The sequence below is a fragment of the Aethalodelphis obliquidens genome, unplaced genomic scaffold, assembly GCF_003676395.1.
Source record: "Aethalodelphis obliquidens isolate GAN/ISIS:26980383/991018 unplaced genomic scaffold, ASM367639v1 scaffold15, whole genome shotgun sequence".
NCBI classification, from domain to species: Eukaryota; Metazoa; Chordata; class Mammalia; order Artiodactyla; family Delphinidae; genus Aethalodelphis; species Aethalodelphis obliquidens.
In genome coordinates, this window is record NW_020837959.1 from 8,284,558 (window position 1) to 8,301,882 (window position 17,325).

Here is a 17,325-nt window from a genome sequence, read left to right on the forward strand (position 1 = left end):
TGAAGTGGAAAACACTAGAAAAAGGTAATATATTTAAAAATAAATGTCAAGTTTAACGTCCACATTTTTAAAAACCACACAACAAAGACTGTGCAAATACTGTGAATTTTATTATTTCCTCACGACAAATTCATGACGAAATGTTAAGCTGTACCCAGTTAGAGAGAATACATGTGTATTTAGGTGTCTTTAGATTTTCCTCTTCCTTCCTCTCGTACTTCTCCGTTTCCCCTTTTTCTTCCCAAACACAGACCTGGCGGTCACCAGGACGGGCTCTGCCTTCTCTCCGTCATCATCGCTGGAGCTGCCTGTGGTGGCACCTCCGTCTCTCCTGGGAGGAGGCTGCACTGTGCTCTGTGCATCTGAAGAGCTGACTTTTGACTCTACAGCTGCTTTTCCCCTTTGCATGTTCGCTACAGGGAAATATTCCTCATCCTCACTTGAAGAGGCATCAGATGACTGCGAGAGGTAGGCCTCCCCCAAAAACCCACCACATTCATGCCCCTGTTTAGAATCCGAAAGCCTCTTTCTTTTCGGGCTGGATGACTCTTTCCATCTACTTGTTGTGCCTCTCTTCTGGGTTTTTCCTTCTGCCTTATCGAGGAACTCAGAGTCTTTCTCCATGGCAACAGAAACTGCTTCTATTTCACTGGCTGCTTCTTCTCTTTCTTTTCTCAGCATACATGTCACAGCTCTGTTAAGTCTCTGGCTCTTAATACCCTTAGCCTCCTGTTTCTCCTGTTGAGCTAATCTAAAGAAAGAATCAATTCGGAGCTGCGTCTAAAAAAATGAAATAAAATAATAATAACTCAGACAAGTAAGTAAACTTTCTAAAGCAAATCAAAGAAATCCACCCTGATTACTGGCATTGGATGACTCTTTCAGAAAATACTAATTCATTCTCTCTCAAAAGCCGATCTCCCCCAAATGAATGACTGGCAGCAAATTTTACTTTCAAGATCGTACTTAAAGCAGTACATGTACCACCTCCGTCAACTAAGCCCTCCACCCACATATCAAGTAGGAAATCCCTTCCTCGGCATTGAAAGAGAGTTAAATATTTTTCAGGGGCCAAATATATCATCTTCTTTTAGAGCAACACAACTTCATGGGGTCTGTTTCTAAATTCTACTCTTCCCTTCTTTTAAAAACATTGTCATCATATGATACCTTCAGGAAGAAACTTCACAGTATTATATATTAGGAGTCGTAAGAAATATTCTTGACTTCTGTTCAGCAAATCCACTTTCAGGAAGACATTCTTTAAAAATAGTTACATTTGAGAAAAGTCACATGCCTGATGTTCATCACAGCATTACATACGAAAACCTGAAAATTCAAGGTCTACTAAGTGAAGTGAACCAAGTTAAATCTCTGACAAAATGTAATCTGGCCATCTGAAACAATGAAGGCCATGCAATACACAGAAAAAAACTTACCTTCACCAGTGAATGGGGGCTTTATTTATAACAAATTGCACTTATGTCTGATAATAAATATATGTGGGACGGAGGGGAAAAATAAGAGAAAATGGACGTAAATGTTAACATCCATATTAAAGGAAGCAAACAATGAGTTAATTCATTTTTTTCACTTTCTAATTTTGGGGAAATAAACTTATATTAACGTCTACAATGAAAAGGGAGAATAGTATTACCACAAAACTTATCTGAAATTAAGGAGTAATCAGTCACTATGCCAACTAGCTTTCCTGGTCGGTGGGCGTACAATGTTTCCAGTACAGAAAGTCGTCAAACAACGCGAAAGTTTCTGGAAAGGTGGTCTACCTCAGTTTTTTGTTTGTTTGTTTTTCCAAAATCAACCCAATCTAATGGAAAAGGATTTAACTTGAACATGTATCTTGCAGGATCTGGTCTGAATTCCACTGAATGGTTTCCCTGTATGTATGTTTTGTGGGCTGCCTCTGGGGTGGGAGGAGGTCTCTGTGTGGGCAGGAACACACTCAGGGATAAAGCGAGATGCTGTTACCTACCTAAGGGAACTGAGGGTCATCTCTCCTGCCAGTACACTATGACTGAATTAGTACCTTTGATGATTCATTTACAGAATTTAAGAATATTAGTACTTGAAGACACTTAATAATCAGAACTGCTTTGGACTGGGCACTTCTTAAACTTTTTAAAAATGAAAATAGCTCTAAAAGGGTAAAATATTTAACCATAAACACCTTAGTACGCAATCCATTATTAGATTGTTTTTCTCGAAGTCAGAGTGAATACAAAAGGATATCAAAGTTCAGCCCTAAGAGTGAAAGTGGAAAATGAAGACAAAGTCCAGCTTTCCCGTTTTCTGTTTTCCTCTGTTCTCTTACTGAAGTACAATAATTTTTAAATGTATGTTACGTGCTCTAAAATAAAAGTAACTAGTCTTTAACAGCTGGCCCTCACAGCCTTCCTAACTTTACTCTCTATCCTGAACTTAGGAAAAGAGCTGCCATGATTACCTGCTGGACATTCAGTTGCTTTAATACAGGAAACAGAAAGTCATCTGTCTTCATCCTGTTCCAGCCAAAATACCGCTGACAAAATATGCAGGCAGTTAAGACTCATACATGTTTTTAAAGACATTTAAACAAGTGATAAATAAAAAGGTCCAAAGAAGCCACCCTTGATTCCATTCCCCATGTCTCCAAAGATTTTCTTATTTATAAAGATTAAAATGATAAAAGAAAAGAATAACAAAGCAAATTATTCCAACATAATCATCTGGCACGATGTTCTTATAAATATCCTCTAAGATAAAAGATATTCAACTCTCATTTTAGGACATCAAAGACTCATGACTATGAAAAAAGGTTAATCTAGAATAAAAACAAATTTCTGATATCACATATATTTCTTTTTTCTTTGTGAAAAGATGTAGTTAGAGTAATACTATGGCAAACTTTTAAACATCTATCCAAATGATTATTTAAATATGCAGAAAGGAACAGTAATAGAAAGAATAAAACTAATAATCTTTTCTATTCTTTCAGAATGAATACTTAAGTATGTAGTGTATCTATGAATGCTTATCACTACTTACTTGAAATAAAGATTCTCTTTAAAACTGAAAAGATGATTCACAGTAACTAAAACATGGAAGCAACTCAAGTGTCCATCAACAGATGAATGGATAAGCAAAATACGACATTACATACAATGGAACAGTATTCAGCCTTAAAAAGGAAGGAAATTCTGACACATGCTACAACTTGGATGAAACTTGAAGACATTATGCTAAGTGAAGTAAGCCAGTCACAAAAAGACCTAAACTGTATGGTTCCACTTATATGAGGAACATAGTCAGAGTAGTCAACATCACAGGGACAGAAAGTAGAATGGTGGTGGCCAGGGGCTGGGGGAGGGGAACGGGGGAGTTAGTGTTTAACAGGGATAGAGTTTCAGTTTCACAAGATGAAAAGAATATGGGGATGAATGGTGGTGACAGTGACACAACAATGTGAATGTATTTAATAACCACTGAATGGTATGTTTAAAATGGTTCAGATGGTAAATCGTATGTTATGTGTATTTTACCACAAAAAAAAAAAAATTAAGGAGAGAGAGAAAGGAACAGAAAGGAGCATCTTAGCTCACGGAATATTTAAAAAAAAACTGATCCAAGTTCATGTCCCGTAAGTTTTATACCAAAACACATATTTGACTTGATATTCCTGAGGTTTGAGGAAGGGAAAGGATATTCTCTAATCTTCTCGAGATCAGGTTTGCCCCACAGAAACGACCCCTTGGACTCATCCACCACAGGCTTGAGGTAAGCGTCTGCCACGGCCGGGTTAGGGAAGCCAGGTGTGAGCTGCAACTTGCGTAACTTTTTTTTCACTTTGGTGTCATAAGGATTAGGTCTTATCTTCTTATTCTTTTGAGCTCCATGCCACCACTCGCTACAAGGCAAAGGAAACAAACCTTCGTGAAGCAGTAAGACCTTATGGCAGATGCATCGCAGACAAAGGGCTAAACGTAAAGTTCAGAGACGTAAACTCAAGTCCCGCCCAACTCCAGAACAAAGCCTATGACTTACAGAATGACAATGGTGTCTTTCTCGTGTGATTAACACAGTATACAATGAGGCAATCACTGACTGACCCCTTCCTCTGGGCTTGGCACTGTGTTAACTGCTCTACAGGCCCCATCATCACACAAGCACAGTCCTGCCACTGTCCTCTCCTCACAGACAAGGAAATTGGACTCAAACAGAAGCCACTTGCTCAAGATTTCACAGCTGGGACTGGTACAATCTCCCTCCAGAGCCCACACTCATAGAAAAGTCACAGTTCCTCTCCTTCCCAGTGGTAAAATGAAGTAATATCAATGTATCCGTATTATTTACCTCCCGTCAACTATAATCAGGAGCCAAGAATATTTAATAAAATGTAAAAATGCCAAGAAGATGTTAAATTTTTAAAATGCAGAATATAACTCTACATCAAGTGTGATCCCAATACTGGGGAAAAAAATGTATATATGTGGAGAAAGAAAGAAAAAGTAAACAGGGATATTTAAAATAATAAAAAACACTAACAACTGTTATTTTACCGTGCGCTAGGCAATGTTCTAAGCAAGGATACAGCGGTTAATTTTCTTGATGTTTTATTCCTTTTTCAATTTTTCCTTTGTGAGTATAAATCACTATGGTGGGTTAAAGCCCATTCTTGGACCCTCCTCCCAACAAGAAGTGTTGGGGTCCATGTCCCTTACCCTTGAGTCGGGCAGGCTCCGTGGCTGAGTAAGGGACATTGTGCCAGGCCTTTAAAGACTGCAGTTTCCACTTCCTGTCTCTTAGAATATTCGCCTTGCAAGCAGCCAACATGCTGTGAGGAAGCTCCAGCTCGTGAGGAGGCCCAGATGGAAAGGGTCCAGGCGCCCCGGGCCACGTGCTGGCCGACAGCACCGCTCACCAGCCACGAGCGAGACACCTCACGGGGCCCCTCTAGCCCAGCTGAGACGCCCCCGACACACCTGGCACCAGGCGAGGCAGCCCCACCCCGAGCAGCCTGATTGAACTGCGGATTCACGAGCAAAATCTCTGACTGTTGCTGTTGGAAGTCACCGAGGTTTATGGTAGTTTGTAATGTGGCAACGGACAGCCAGAAAAATTTACACAATTAGGATAAATAAATGGCATAAAAGTTAAAAACATAAATATAACCCTCTCCCATCTATGCACTAACAGAACCTAAAAAACCCTACATCCGCTGCTTCACGTACTGATTGGTCTCAGGACCTGACTCACAGGCGTGGTCTCCACCAGTGCCTCACCTCACCAAGGCAGGAGTGCCATCTGGTGTTCTAACTTCAGTCTTCGTGCAGGATCAAAATGCAGAAAGGAAAAAAGGATCTATCTTCACCAGTTTTAAAATACTGTTCAAGAGGGTGCTGGGAGAACACCTACAATTCTCCCCTACTCTCTTGTGAATCTTCACCTTTGAAATAGTACTCATGATTGCCAGCACAACACACTGTAAGCTCATCAAATCAAAAGGACCACCCCTCCTTCAAGCAAGAGGGCCAGGCACTTGAGGGTGGAAGACGGCATCTGCCCATCAGCTGAGCTCGGGGGACACAAGACGGGGCAGCAGCGACTGTGATAAAGTGGAAGGGTTTGTGCCCTGACCAAGCCAGTGGGGTGGAATTGCTGTCCTCTGTTTCTGGGCTATTTGGGAATTGGGGCTCAGTATTTTCAGATGTCATTTCCCCCCAGGAAAATCCAAAATTTTCTGTGAAATCTCCCCCAATTTAAAGGTTGGTAGCCCACTCAAAATTAAAGAACATACTGTGTGGGCCAAAGAAAACACAGCTGGGCTGAACTCAGTCTGCAGACTCAGAGCTGCTCTGCTTTAAAGGGGGGCCGGCCGGCCAGGGTCAGGTTAGGAAAAGGGAGAGCAGAGAAGAAAGCAAGGTGACAGACACTCCCAGTCTTACTGCTCTTCCACTGTCTCCGCGCCCTGTAACTGCACCCATCCTAGCCCTGCAGAGCCAGGCAGGCAGGGGCAGCTCCTATCTGCCATCAGGGAGCTAAAAGACCAAGGCAGAAATTGCTAGAGCTGACTAAAAACGTAACCATTCAAACAGCAACAAACGAGCAAAAACTGTTGAGAGAACAAAAACGGCATAAACAGGCATTCACTAGATCAGCATGGCAAACTGTCAACAAATATGAAAAAAAATTACTCTCACCAATAACCAGGACACCAACTCGAAAAGTTAGATACCATTTTCACTTATCCTAAAATAATAATCAGATAAGAACTCAAAGACATGTATATAAAGTCACTCAAGGCAGTATTTGTTTAGACTTTTAAAAAAACCAGAAATAACAATAGGCATTTGATTAAATTAGTTATTCATGATACATCAAAAGACTCCTATGGAGTCATTAAAAACAGCAATGTAAATCTATACGTCGTTGATAATATGCCCTGTTTTATCATCAAATGAGTTGCAGGTAACATAAAAAGTATACAGCATCGTCCCATGCTTGTAAAAAAAATAATAATAATAACAGACTTATATGAGTATACTTGTGCGTGTGTGTGATTATATATAAAATGCATGTGTATATTGTGCATAGAAAAGACTAACACTGTATAAACCAAAATGTTATCTGTAATCTTTATAATTCATATTTTGTCATTTTTCTAATGTGTGTTTGTTATTTGTATAAAAGTTACTTGTACTTTTGCAAGTTATTTACATACCATGACTTACAAGCAACCTAACAACATACCTCCAGTATATACATTTCCTCAACAATAAGAAAATTATGAAAAGAGAAATGTTGAAAACAAAATACAACACTATGTGTGCTAAGGCTGGAGGACAGCAATCATTCAAACAACTTTGTATTTAATTCTAATCACCGAATCTTCAGACCAGAACATCCTGAAATTTTTCAAACCAGGAGCTACGACTGGAGAGAACACTAAAGAATCATTAAATCAGCTACTGCCAAATAGTATCCCATGTCAAACTGATGATTTTAAAAGATGCCATCACAACCTGTGACTAGACGAAAAACCACTGAATTGTACTTTAAAAGAGTAAAATTTATGCTGTGCGAATTATATATATTTTTTTGAAAAATGCCACCAAGGAGCAACCTTAAGAAAGAACTACTTTCACAGACAACCTCGTAACTAGCGCCATCTCAGAATCTCCAAAAACAAAGAGTGTACCCCAAGTACAGCACGACTCTGGGTTCCGGACAGAAGGAGACGCCACCACTGAATACATCACAGTCTACACGCAGAGAGAAAACGTTCCTGGCATATAGCTCCATGCCCCTGTCTGGCCGACCTCCCTCAGAACACTTGGCACACAGCAGTACAAGCACGTGGATGCTTCTCCCTTGCCCCCAGGGTGTGGCAGCTCCTTGAGGACACAGCCTGGGGCTCAGTCACCTCCCCTATTCCAGCCTAGCACACTGTCTAGCACATAGTAGCTGCTCAGGAAATATTTGAATGAATGAAACGGTAACCTCTACACTCCCAGGAATTCCCACTGGACTGGCTATGCATCCTCAAACTCGGATAAGTGTGGCACCTCTAAAAATAATTGCCTATGATTTCATCAAACTCTAGAAAAGGGAAAACAAACTTTAGTAACCCCAACCATTACCTCCTCCTGTTTTCTCAGGGGACAATGATTTGTGACAGTTCACGATGTAAGGAATAGTTCTGTTTAATTTGGGTATTTATATATAAACACCTGAATTAAAGAAATTAAGAAAGGACTTACGAGAATCTTAGGAGAGGTTCCAGGCCATGTCCAGGGAATTCATTGAGAATTTCCATGGCTGTAACACAACCTACAGTTGGTATTCCTTCCGTATAATCACTTCCAAGCAAATAGGCCAAATTTATTAATTTGTTCCGGTCCAATCCTATAAGAGTAAAAGTTATTATATACTTTTCCACTTTTTATTTTATAAACATTTATTATGTAACATTTATAAACACTTCATTATATAGATAATATACATGTATAGATCCTTATCCAATATCCAAATAGATTCCTTTTTTTTTTTTTGCGGTATGTGGGCCTCTCACTGTTGTGGCCTCTCCCGTTGTGGAGCACAGGCTCCGGACGTGCAGGCTCAGCGGCCATGGCTCACGGGCCCAGCCGCTCCGCGCCATGTGGGATCTTCCTGGACTGGGGCACGAACCCGTGTCCCCTGCATCGGCAGGCAGACTCCCAACCACTGCGCCACCAGGGAAGCCCTAGATTCCTTTTTTTTAAATGGCATTGTGCTTCGATTTTTCAAGTTTCACACATCCTTGCAGTTTTAAATGTCATATAACCTCTGACCTCCAAATTCGGCACTCTCACCAGGACCTCTCCTCTGAAAGACAGTCACGCACACTCAACTGGAACCTTAACGTCTCCGTGGAGATGTCTAAGGGGCACCTCAGAGACAACACATCCAGACCCGGGTCTTCACTCCTGCAACACCCGCACCTGCTCCTTCCCCGTTCCGCCACCTCACCAAGGCCAGTCCACTCCCTGCGCTGCTGCGGGGGATGGGGGGTGTTATCCCTGACTTCTCCTTCTCTCACGTCCCAGCCCAGTCTACCTGCAGAGCCTCTCCACCACACTCTGGACTCTCCTCCTTCCTCTCTGACCTCACCTCTTGCCATCCTTCTCCTCATTCACTCACACTGGCCCCTGAAGTCGTTTCCCGGGCCTGCCATAACAAAGTGCTCAGACTGAGGGCCTTACACAAAGGATTCATTTCCTCACAGTTCTGGGGACTAGAAGCCTGACCTCACGGTGTCGGCACGGTTGGTCCCTTCTGAGCCTCTCTCCTTGGCTGGCAGACGGCCGGCTCTCCACGTGTCTGCACGTGGTCTTCCCTCTGTGTCCTAATCTCTCCTTCTTACAAGGACACCAGTCAGACTGGATTAGGGTCCACCCTAATGACCTCATTTGACCTTAGTCACCTCTTTAAAGAACCTATCTTCAAACACAGTCATACTCTGCGGTACCAGAGTTTAGTACTACAACACATGAATTTGAGGGAGATATAATTCAGTCCATAACTATCTCCATGCTTCCCTAGAACACACCAAGCAGGCTTCTGTCTCAGGGCCTTTGCACAGGCCAGTCCCTTTGTCTGACATGCTCATCCCCACGGTATCCATAGCACGAGCTTCCTCTCTACTTTAGGCTCCAGCCCAAAAGGTGCCTATTAGTAAAGCCTTTTCTGACCACAAAGGACATGCACTTTCTGCAACTGCAGGTCACTCTCGCCTCTTTTACTGCTCTGTTTTTCTATATGGCTTATACCACTGTCAAATTACAATTTATGTATTTTTTTTACCATCTGTTTCTCCTGCTAGACTGTTTTATTCTCTGCTGTTTCCCCACTTCCCACTGCCAAGAACAACAACTGGCATATAGGAATCGCTCAGTGTGTATTTGCTGAATCAACGGGAGGATGAAGGATCACTGTCAGAAACAACAAGGACCATGAGGCTCATGATTCCAGCAGGAGTGACCCCCACCTGTCTCCCCACTCTACCACCTGTGGTTTACTCTGGAGAGCTCAGGTAACCAGTCAGAGCGTAACCAGGCCTGATGATTAAAACTGCAGAAAATGTCTGAACATTACTAGGGTTTTAATTTCTTAGTTCCAAATTAAAAATCGTATTCTGCTACAGAAGCAAAAGATCGTTTATATGAAAACTTGTACAGATCTACCATTTCCATTAATGCACCAAATTAGCTCCTTGGAAAGAAAGAATTCATACTACAAAATTCTGAAGGTAAATTTCAGAAAGCAATCGTACTCTGAAGTCTTACCTAATTGGTTGTGAAAGTCCACATACTGGTAATATTCTACAAACTTGTTTTTATTAAAAAAGTTTTTATAGACGTGCCGTGCTCCGAACAGCCAAATGTCACTGTCATCAGTGATCGTTCCAGAAGTTTGATCAGTCAGATCCAGGATGGCGCACTGAGCTTCTGCTTCCATGGGAGCCTCGACGTAGGGGATGCCGAACAGGCGAAGAAGTTCCTGAAGAGGTACAGACACACGATGACCCCTGCTGAAATGCAGGACCTGGCCTCCACCCGGAAGTGGGAGCAGTGCTTCAACAGGTAACTTAATGCATGTGCCCTCGGGGAGTCTGATTAAGGAAAGACATCGGTAGGTAGGTATTGTTCGAGGACACCCAAGCTGTCCACCTACCTGGCTTTCCAGGAACATCTGTCCTGTCACAGTAGCCGCGACCCGTTCTTGCTGCTGTTTTTGAGCTTTCAGTGACTCCTGCTGTGTTAAAAGGTTGCTCTCCAGCGTCTCCAGCTCCTCCTATAAGATAATTTCGCCTGTGGGTAATTATATTAATAACCCAATTAAGTTCATTGGTTATAAAAAGCTTGTACTTAGTCTGACTGAAGTTACCAATAAGCTTTTTCTCCTTATGCAGGTTTCCACTTGGATTTCTGAGCGAGTTTGTAATAGCTTTAGAGTTCCCTCACTAACCCACACGGGAAGTGGACACTATCCCGGCCAGGAACCTCCACAAGAAAGGAGCCATGTCAGCAGGAGTAAGAAAATGGGTGCAAAGAGCTATTATGTCTTCCTCCATCAGCTCCTTAAAAACTCAGAAGCTACTTAACTTGGCTTCCTCAGCAATGAGTAAAAACATGATGTCACGTTATTACCAGGTCAACATCTTGCCATTCGTTGAGCAAATCATCTGCATCTTTTTCAGTTTCTTCAGGTGGCTCAGTGCCCACCGCCTCCCTCTCAGAGTTGTCTCTCGGGAGGCCCTGGGGGTCACCTGTGGCTTCTTGCGTCTCAGTTCCTACTGGTTCCTCTTCACCTTGTTCAGAGGGAGGTCTGGAAGCTTCGTGTAACTCAGCTTGAAGTTCATCGCTGCTATTTATACTCTGCACTTCAATGAAACTTCCTGTACCAAAATAATAAGATCGTTTTGTCTATAACTAAAACATTTAAATTACCCTGAAATCATCAAGAGCTTTCCAAAGTATCCTGAAAAATGTTTTACCCTAAAAAGAAGAAATTTAAATGTCTTAGAAAACATGTAATAGTAGTATATTGTTATTAAATAAATTTATTAATAAGTGCCTGTAACTTCAAAATAAGCCTTTTCAATTAGATACACTGGCACTGTCTTTGAAATTAGGAACCATGCTCTCAAACATTTGCATATTTGCTTATAAAAAAACGTCCTCTAGGGCTTCCCTGGTGGTACAGTGGTTGAAAGCCCGCCTGCCGATGCAAGGGACACGGGTTCGTGCCCTGGTCTGGGAGGATCCCACATGCTGCGGAGCGGCTGGGCCCATGAGCCATGGCCGCTGTACCTGCGCATCCGGAGCCTGTGCTCCACAACGGGAGAGGCCACAACAGTGAGAGGCCCGTGTACAGCAAAAAAAAAAAAACAAAAAGTCCTCTAAGTTAACTAATATTGTTTTGAAATTCAAAAAGAACTACCAAGGTATGTACACAATCATGGAGTTTTTAAAAAATGTTTGTATGCTATTTCACTATGAACACAGCAAAGAATAACACTGTGACGCAGAAGAGAGAACCCTGGATAAGGACACGGAAGAAACAGCTCTTCCTCTCCCACCTCCTTCCTTCCTCTCTTGATGTCCTTTCTTCTCTTTGAAAAGCATTTATTGACTCCCTTCCTTCACTTCAGGGGGAGGAATCTGGATCTGAGGACACACTCAGGACGGAGGGGCTGGGACCAAGGGGACAGCCAGGACCAAGGAGGAGGCCAGTGATATCGGGAGCTGGTTACAAACAGAGAATGAGCAAGTAAGTAAATACACTGAAGATAACAGAAGGTCCCTCACTGTTAGACAGGGAAATTATAAAGAAGGCAGAGTGTAGAATGAGATCTGGGATGCTGGAGAAGAACTGCAGATACGAGCGTGAGCTCATGGGTGTATACACAGCCCCACGAACAGGTGCCAGGCAGGGTTGGGATTCAAACCCCATCCAATGGCCCCAGAGCCAGAGCTGCTTGGTCTACACTGCACTGCTCTCTCCCATCTCCACCCTCTGGTCACCTCTGCAGGGGAGCTGAACCAAGAAGGCCAAGTGTCCCCCTGGCTCAACCTCACCTGGGAACGGCGTGGCAACTCAAGTTTCTGGCCGTTCTACACATGTCCACAAACGACCACAAAGACAGTACCGTGAGGACTGATTCTGGGGTTAGATATAAATTTTAGTGAGTAGGCAATTTTACAGATTTGAAATCTGTGAAAAATGAGGATTGACTGTACATAAGCGTATATAGATATAGACATATAATATATACGTGTACACATAGAGAGCGAGAGAGACAGAGAGAGATATGATAAAGCCAATGTGGTAAAATGCCAGCCACTGAGGTCCTAGGTGAGGGAAACAGAATGTTTTAAGATACTTTTTCAACTTTTTTTTTTTTTTGCGGTACGCGGGCCTCTCACTGTTGTGGCCTCTCCCGTTGCGGAGCACAGGCTCCGGACGCGCAGGCTCAGTGGCCATGGCTCACGGGCCCAGCCGCTCCGCGGCATGTGGGATCTTCCCGGCTCGGGGCACGAACCCATGTCCCCTGCATCGGCAGGCGGACTCCCAACCACTGCGCCACCAGGGAAGCCCCTTTTTCAACTTTTTAAAATTTGTAATTATTTCAAAATAAAAAGTTAAAAAATTAAAGGGAAACTCACCTTTACCTTCTCCAACTAGGGCACTCCCTCTCTTTAAAAACAAAAATGAAAAGAGCAGCCAAACAGCAAAGGTCAAGATTCCATTACTAGCTGTGTGTCCTTGGCAAAGTCACTTGTCCTTTCTGGGCCTCTAGTTCACTACCTGAACAATGTGGATCTGGACTACACTAAAGCATCTCTCGCTTCCTGCAGATGTGAGATCCTACTTTTCTTTATCTCTAAATGAGCACAAGCACTTACCATCAGATTCACTTTCTTCAGAGCCTGTTTCCTTTGGTTCCATGGACGCTGGAACTGAAATTAAACCCTGGCCTGCAGATTCAATGGTCTCATGTTCTTGGACGGTTTTCAAGAAATTCTCATGCTCTTTGGCATTAACAGATGCCACATTTCCTAAGTCACTTATTGTCTCTAAAGGGACACTTAGCGTATCACTCGATTCTTGCAAACTGACGGGGCCTTCAGGAGCAGGGTTTTTTTCAGATTCTGTTGCATCATGACTTGAAAGGACAGAGGTGTCATATTTACTCTCTGGTGGAAGAAGATCTTGCTGTAGCTCAAGCACTTTGGTTCCACTCCTTGATACGGAACTCGGACTTGTCGGAGGTGTTGGTGTCCACTCTGGTCCTCTCTGGAGCCCAGGTGCATCCCTGGGTAGCACCACAATGTTTTCCAAAGGAACTGGATCTTTTCCATCCTTAAGTGCAGTCTCATCGTTTGTCTGAAAGGCTTCCTTCACCGGAGGAATAAACGACATCTGCTCTTTTGGAACGCCAGAGTCGCTGCCTTGACAAAAGACAGTCCTCGGTAAGTGAGCCGATTCTGTCCGCTCTTCGTCGGCATCAGCGCTGGTTACAGGCTCCTCTGCGAGGTTCATACTGGCTGCGTGAGACGCTGCTGCCAACGGCACTCCTTCACCATCTCTCATTTTAGGTCCTTCCTCAGTCTCCTCGTCAGAACTGCTCTGGAGCGGTTTCGGTTTTCTCGCGCCTGCCCCTCCTGTCTGCACGTCACTGGCACGCACTTTCACGTCTTCATCATCGTCATCGAGAGCTCTCTGCATGGCCAAGAGAGTCAGCGGCGACACAGAACCTGCACGTGCGGTAGCGGGCGCGTGCGTCACATGGCACAGCCTGCAGGTCTCACTCTCCAGCTCATCTTCTGAGCTGCCGCCCAGCAGGGCCGCCTGCAGGGCCAGTAAGGTTCTCGGGGAAGGAGGGGAGGCGTCAGGCTCTTCCTTTGGCTCCAGCTTTTCACACGGAGATGACTTCATGTCAGAAGACCTGCTGTGCATTTCACTGCATGAAGGAAGAGACTCTGAATCCACTTCTGCAACTTTCTTAGCTTGAATACCTTGAGAAAAATTAAATATTCTCACTATGTAGCTTTACAGTGTGAGAACATGCTTCTAGTTAGATGAATAAGAGCATACCAGTTCTCATAAATGAATTTATAAATTCTCAATCATCAACTAAGAGTTAATTTGTTAGTTAATTTTAAAGTGGGTTGGTATGATACTACTTAATACATTAAAATCTATATACATTTATTATTGCATTAATAATAATTATAGTCAATAAATTAAGTAGGACTTCATTCACATTATCTGGGGGTGGTAGCTTATAGAATTCAGAGACACGACATATTTTTGGTTTTTAACCGTCAAATAAGTGATGGTACCTGTACCTTTAATCAAGATGTAATGTGAAGTATCTTCAGAGACCACCCTCCTTGACTCTACCTCCTTCAAAAAGCCTCCTTCATCTTCATATTGCCTTTGGATTTGTCCTGAATGTTGTTGATTCATTTCCTTTTGGACACTTTCTATGTGTTGGTTTAGATAGTTTTTTTTAAGCAAGCCTTTGAGCTGGTACTGTGAAAAGTCATTGGACTCCTAAGGCAAAATAAATAAACAAAATTTATCTTATATTAAATACAGATAGTATTCTCATATTTCCATCCTTTTCCCCCAAAGGGGATAAAGAACAAGTGATTTTTTCCATTGGTGGTACTTTCATACTAGAAAAGTAAAATTTGAATAGTAGGAAAAAGCTATAATTGCTTTGTTAAAGGATAATCTTTCAAACAAAAAGAACTGGGCAAAAGAAAGGAAATCATGCATACTGTTTATGATTCCATCATTTACTCAAAAAACATTTATTGAGCATGTGATGCATGCCAGGCACTGTGACATGTTGATTCTGGCTTAACGGACAATCTTTTAGAATGCAAGTAAAGTGTCCAGCACAGTTCCTGGTCCATAAAAGACACACAATAAATCATTGCAATCACAGTTATTAGTAATACTTAACATTTATAAAGCACTTCCTGAGTAAGACATTCTTCTAAGTGTTTTTAAATATATCATCCCATTTTATTCTCAACCACCGATGAGACAGACGTCATTATCTCCATTCCACAAATGAAGAAACTGAGACTTAAACAGCTTGAGTAACCTCTCTAGAGCCGCATGGCTAGTAAGTGGTAGATCTGGGGTCAAAAGCAAGCTACCAGAGCTTCCCTGGTGGCACAGTGGTTAAGAATCCGCCTGCCAGTGCAGGGGACACAAGTTTGAGCCCTGGTCTGGGAAGATCCCACATGCCGTGGAGCAACTAAGCCTGTGCGCCACAACTACTGAGCCTGTGCTCTAGAGCCCGTGACCCACAACTACTAAGCCCACGTGCCACAACTACTGAAGCCCGCGTGCCTAGAGCCCGTGTTCCACAACAAGAGAAGCCACCGCAATGAGAAGCGTGCGCACCACAACGAAGAGTAGCCCCTGCTCGCCGCAACTAGAGAAAGCTCGCATGCAGCAACGAAGACCCAGCGCAGCCAAAAACAAATAAAATAATAAATTTATTTAAAAAAAAAACAAAAAAGCAGGTTGCCAAGCCTTATACTAAATTGCTCCTATTACTATTAAGATTATTACTCTTATTACTTACCAATATTACTATTATCAATTTTGCATTTGCCCAATGTTCAGACAATGCAAAGGTCCAGTCTGTATGACTGAGAACTTCCCTTAGCTACCAGAAGGACGGATCCAACAAGCTGTGCACCATCCTACCCTGGCCTACCCATCCCAGAGGCTCTGTGGTGGCAGAAAGAGAAAAAATGGAGCAAACCATCAGGACTGCCTCTCTTTCTCCTATCCTTCCCACTGTTGTTTACATAATCCAAATTCTATCTCCTCAAAGACCAGCCAGAGATCCATTTACACTCAAGAAACAAAATGCAGGATGGATAGACTGAACCTGGATGTTTCCCCTGAAACAAAAATAAATTTACTTCTGTCCTTTGAATATCATTTCTGTACATCTTAGCATTTTCCTATGTTCACGTACTTCGTGGAAAAGCAGATAGGAGTGATGGGAAAAGAAACAGCTCCTTCCTTTTTCATATTTTTGGTATCAAAATATGTTAATATTCTATAATGTATATTATGGGTTAAAATAACTTTTATGAACTAACCTAAGAATTGAACCACTATGCGTACACTAGGCACTTACTATGTGAAAGATACTGAGCTGAGTGCTAAAAATACAGAGGTGAGCAAGGTAGGCATTTGGGTGCTAAAAATCTAAAGAGACACTACAGGGTGCTGTGAGAACACAGAGCAGGAGACAAGACCTGGTCTTGGTGGAAAGTCAAGAAAAGCTTCCCTGAGTAAGTATTTATAAGTTCAAACTTATAAATGCATGTTTCATAGTATCTCGGAGATACACAAATGCCATTTACTGTAAACGTACATTGTACAAGTAATGCTTATCAATTTTCTTTTTCTAATGAAAAATTTTGCTGATATTCTTAATTCTAAGCATTAATGCGCTGTTGTATAGTTTACCTCTGGCATTGTTTCAAATAATGTTCTTCTTCGCTTGGTAAATTCTTTCATATCAGTCAAGATTTCATGCTTTATTTCAGGGGGCAGGCTGCTAAAGTCTTCAGACTCAATATCTACTGCATGAGGATTCTGAAAGAACTCCTCCTGTAAAGAGTAAAACGTAACACCATGAAATTTACACTTTATACACTTAATTCTATTCACCGTGACAGATTTTTTTCGGTGCTTGTATCATAAACAGAGTTCTGCATATTCTACAATAGGCTAAACACAGTTGTACATTATGTGCAATAGGCATCAAAGTGAATAGGCAGATTAGGGAATATCCATTCACTCATTCATTCATTCAGAAGAAAAAAAATACTTGGCAGGCACTGTTCTAGGTGCTAAGGAACTACAGAGATCATGCCAGGTAAGGTCCCTACTCTTAAGAGCAGAAGACACAGGATAAAAAAATAAATGAACAAGATAACAATGAGAAAACAATGCAGGTTAATCTGATAGGAGAGTTAATTAGAAGAACAGAAAGAGAAAAAATATTATCTGATAGAGAGGACCCCACCAGAAATAATGACCTGCAAGCAGGGACACAAAAGACACCCAAAAACCTGCTCTGGGACAGAGCATCTCAGGCTGAGGGAACAGCAAGTGCAAAGACCCTGAGGCAGAGATAAGCCTTATGAATTTGAACAATATTTACAGTCCCCTTAGTTAGATAAGTTCTGTCTTGCTCTTAACCTAAAATCAAAAGTAGTCATTAGTGGGCTTCCCTGG

General features: G+C 42.3%; 1 protein-coding gene across 3 annotated transcripts in view; it reads right to left on the reverse strand.

The window, feature by feature from the left end:
• Window positions 1-86: 86 nt before the first annotated feature.
• The window catches only part of ERCC5 (ERCC excision repair 5, endonuclease), a 29,340-nt gene continuing 12,101 nt past the window's right edge, over window positions 87-17,325 (reverse strand). The window contains exons 6-16 of one of the 3 annotated variants that reach the window (XR_003434641.1): window positions 16,552-16,695; window positions 14,391-14,598; window positions 12,945-14,057; window positions 10,686-10,933; window positions 10,210-10,329; window positions 9,822-10,035; window positions 7,758-7,902; window positions 3,704-3,904; window positions 2,465-2,549; window positions 1,171-1,329; window positions 675-780 (exon numbers count right to left, since the gene is read on the reverse strand). Coding sequence is in view for 2 of the 3 variants with exons in the window: in XM_027115860.1 (XP_026971661.1) it covers window positions 190-780; window positions 2,465-2,549; window positions 3,704-3,904; window positions 7,758-7,902; window positions 9,822-10,035; window positions 10,210-10,329; window positions 10,686-10,933; window positions 12,945-14,057; window positions 14,391-14,598; window positions 16,552-16,695 (3,069 nt within the window). In the remaining variant the exon portion in view is untranslated. Of the gene's footprint in view, window positions 781-1,170; window positions 1,330-2,464; window positions 2,550-3,703; window positions 3,905-7,757; window positions 7,903-9,821; window positions 10,036-10,209; window positions 10,330-10,685; window positions 10,934-12,944; window positions 14,058-14,390; window positions 14,599-16,551; window positions 16,696-17,325 lie in introns of all 3 variants that reach the window. The other 2 variants (XM_027115860.1, XM_027115861.1) reach the window with 2 other exon arrangements.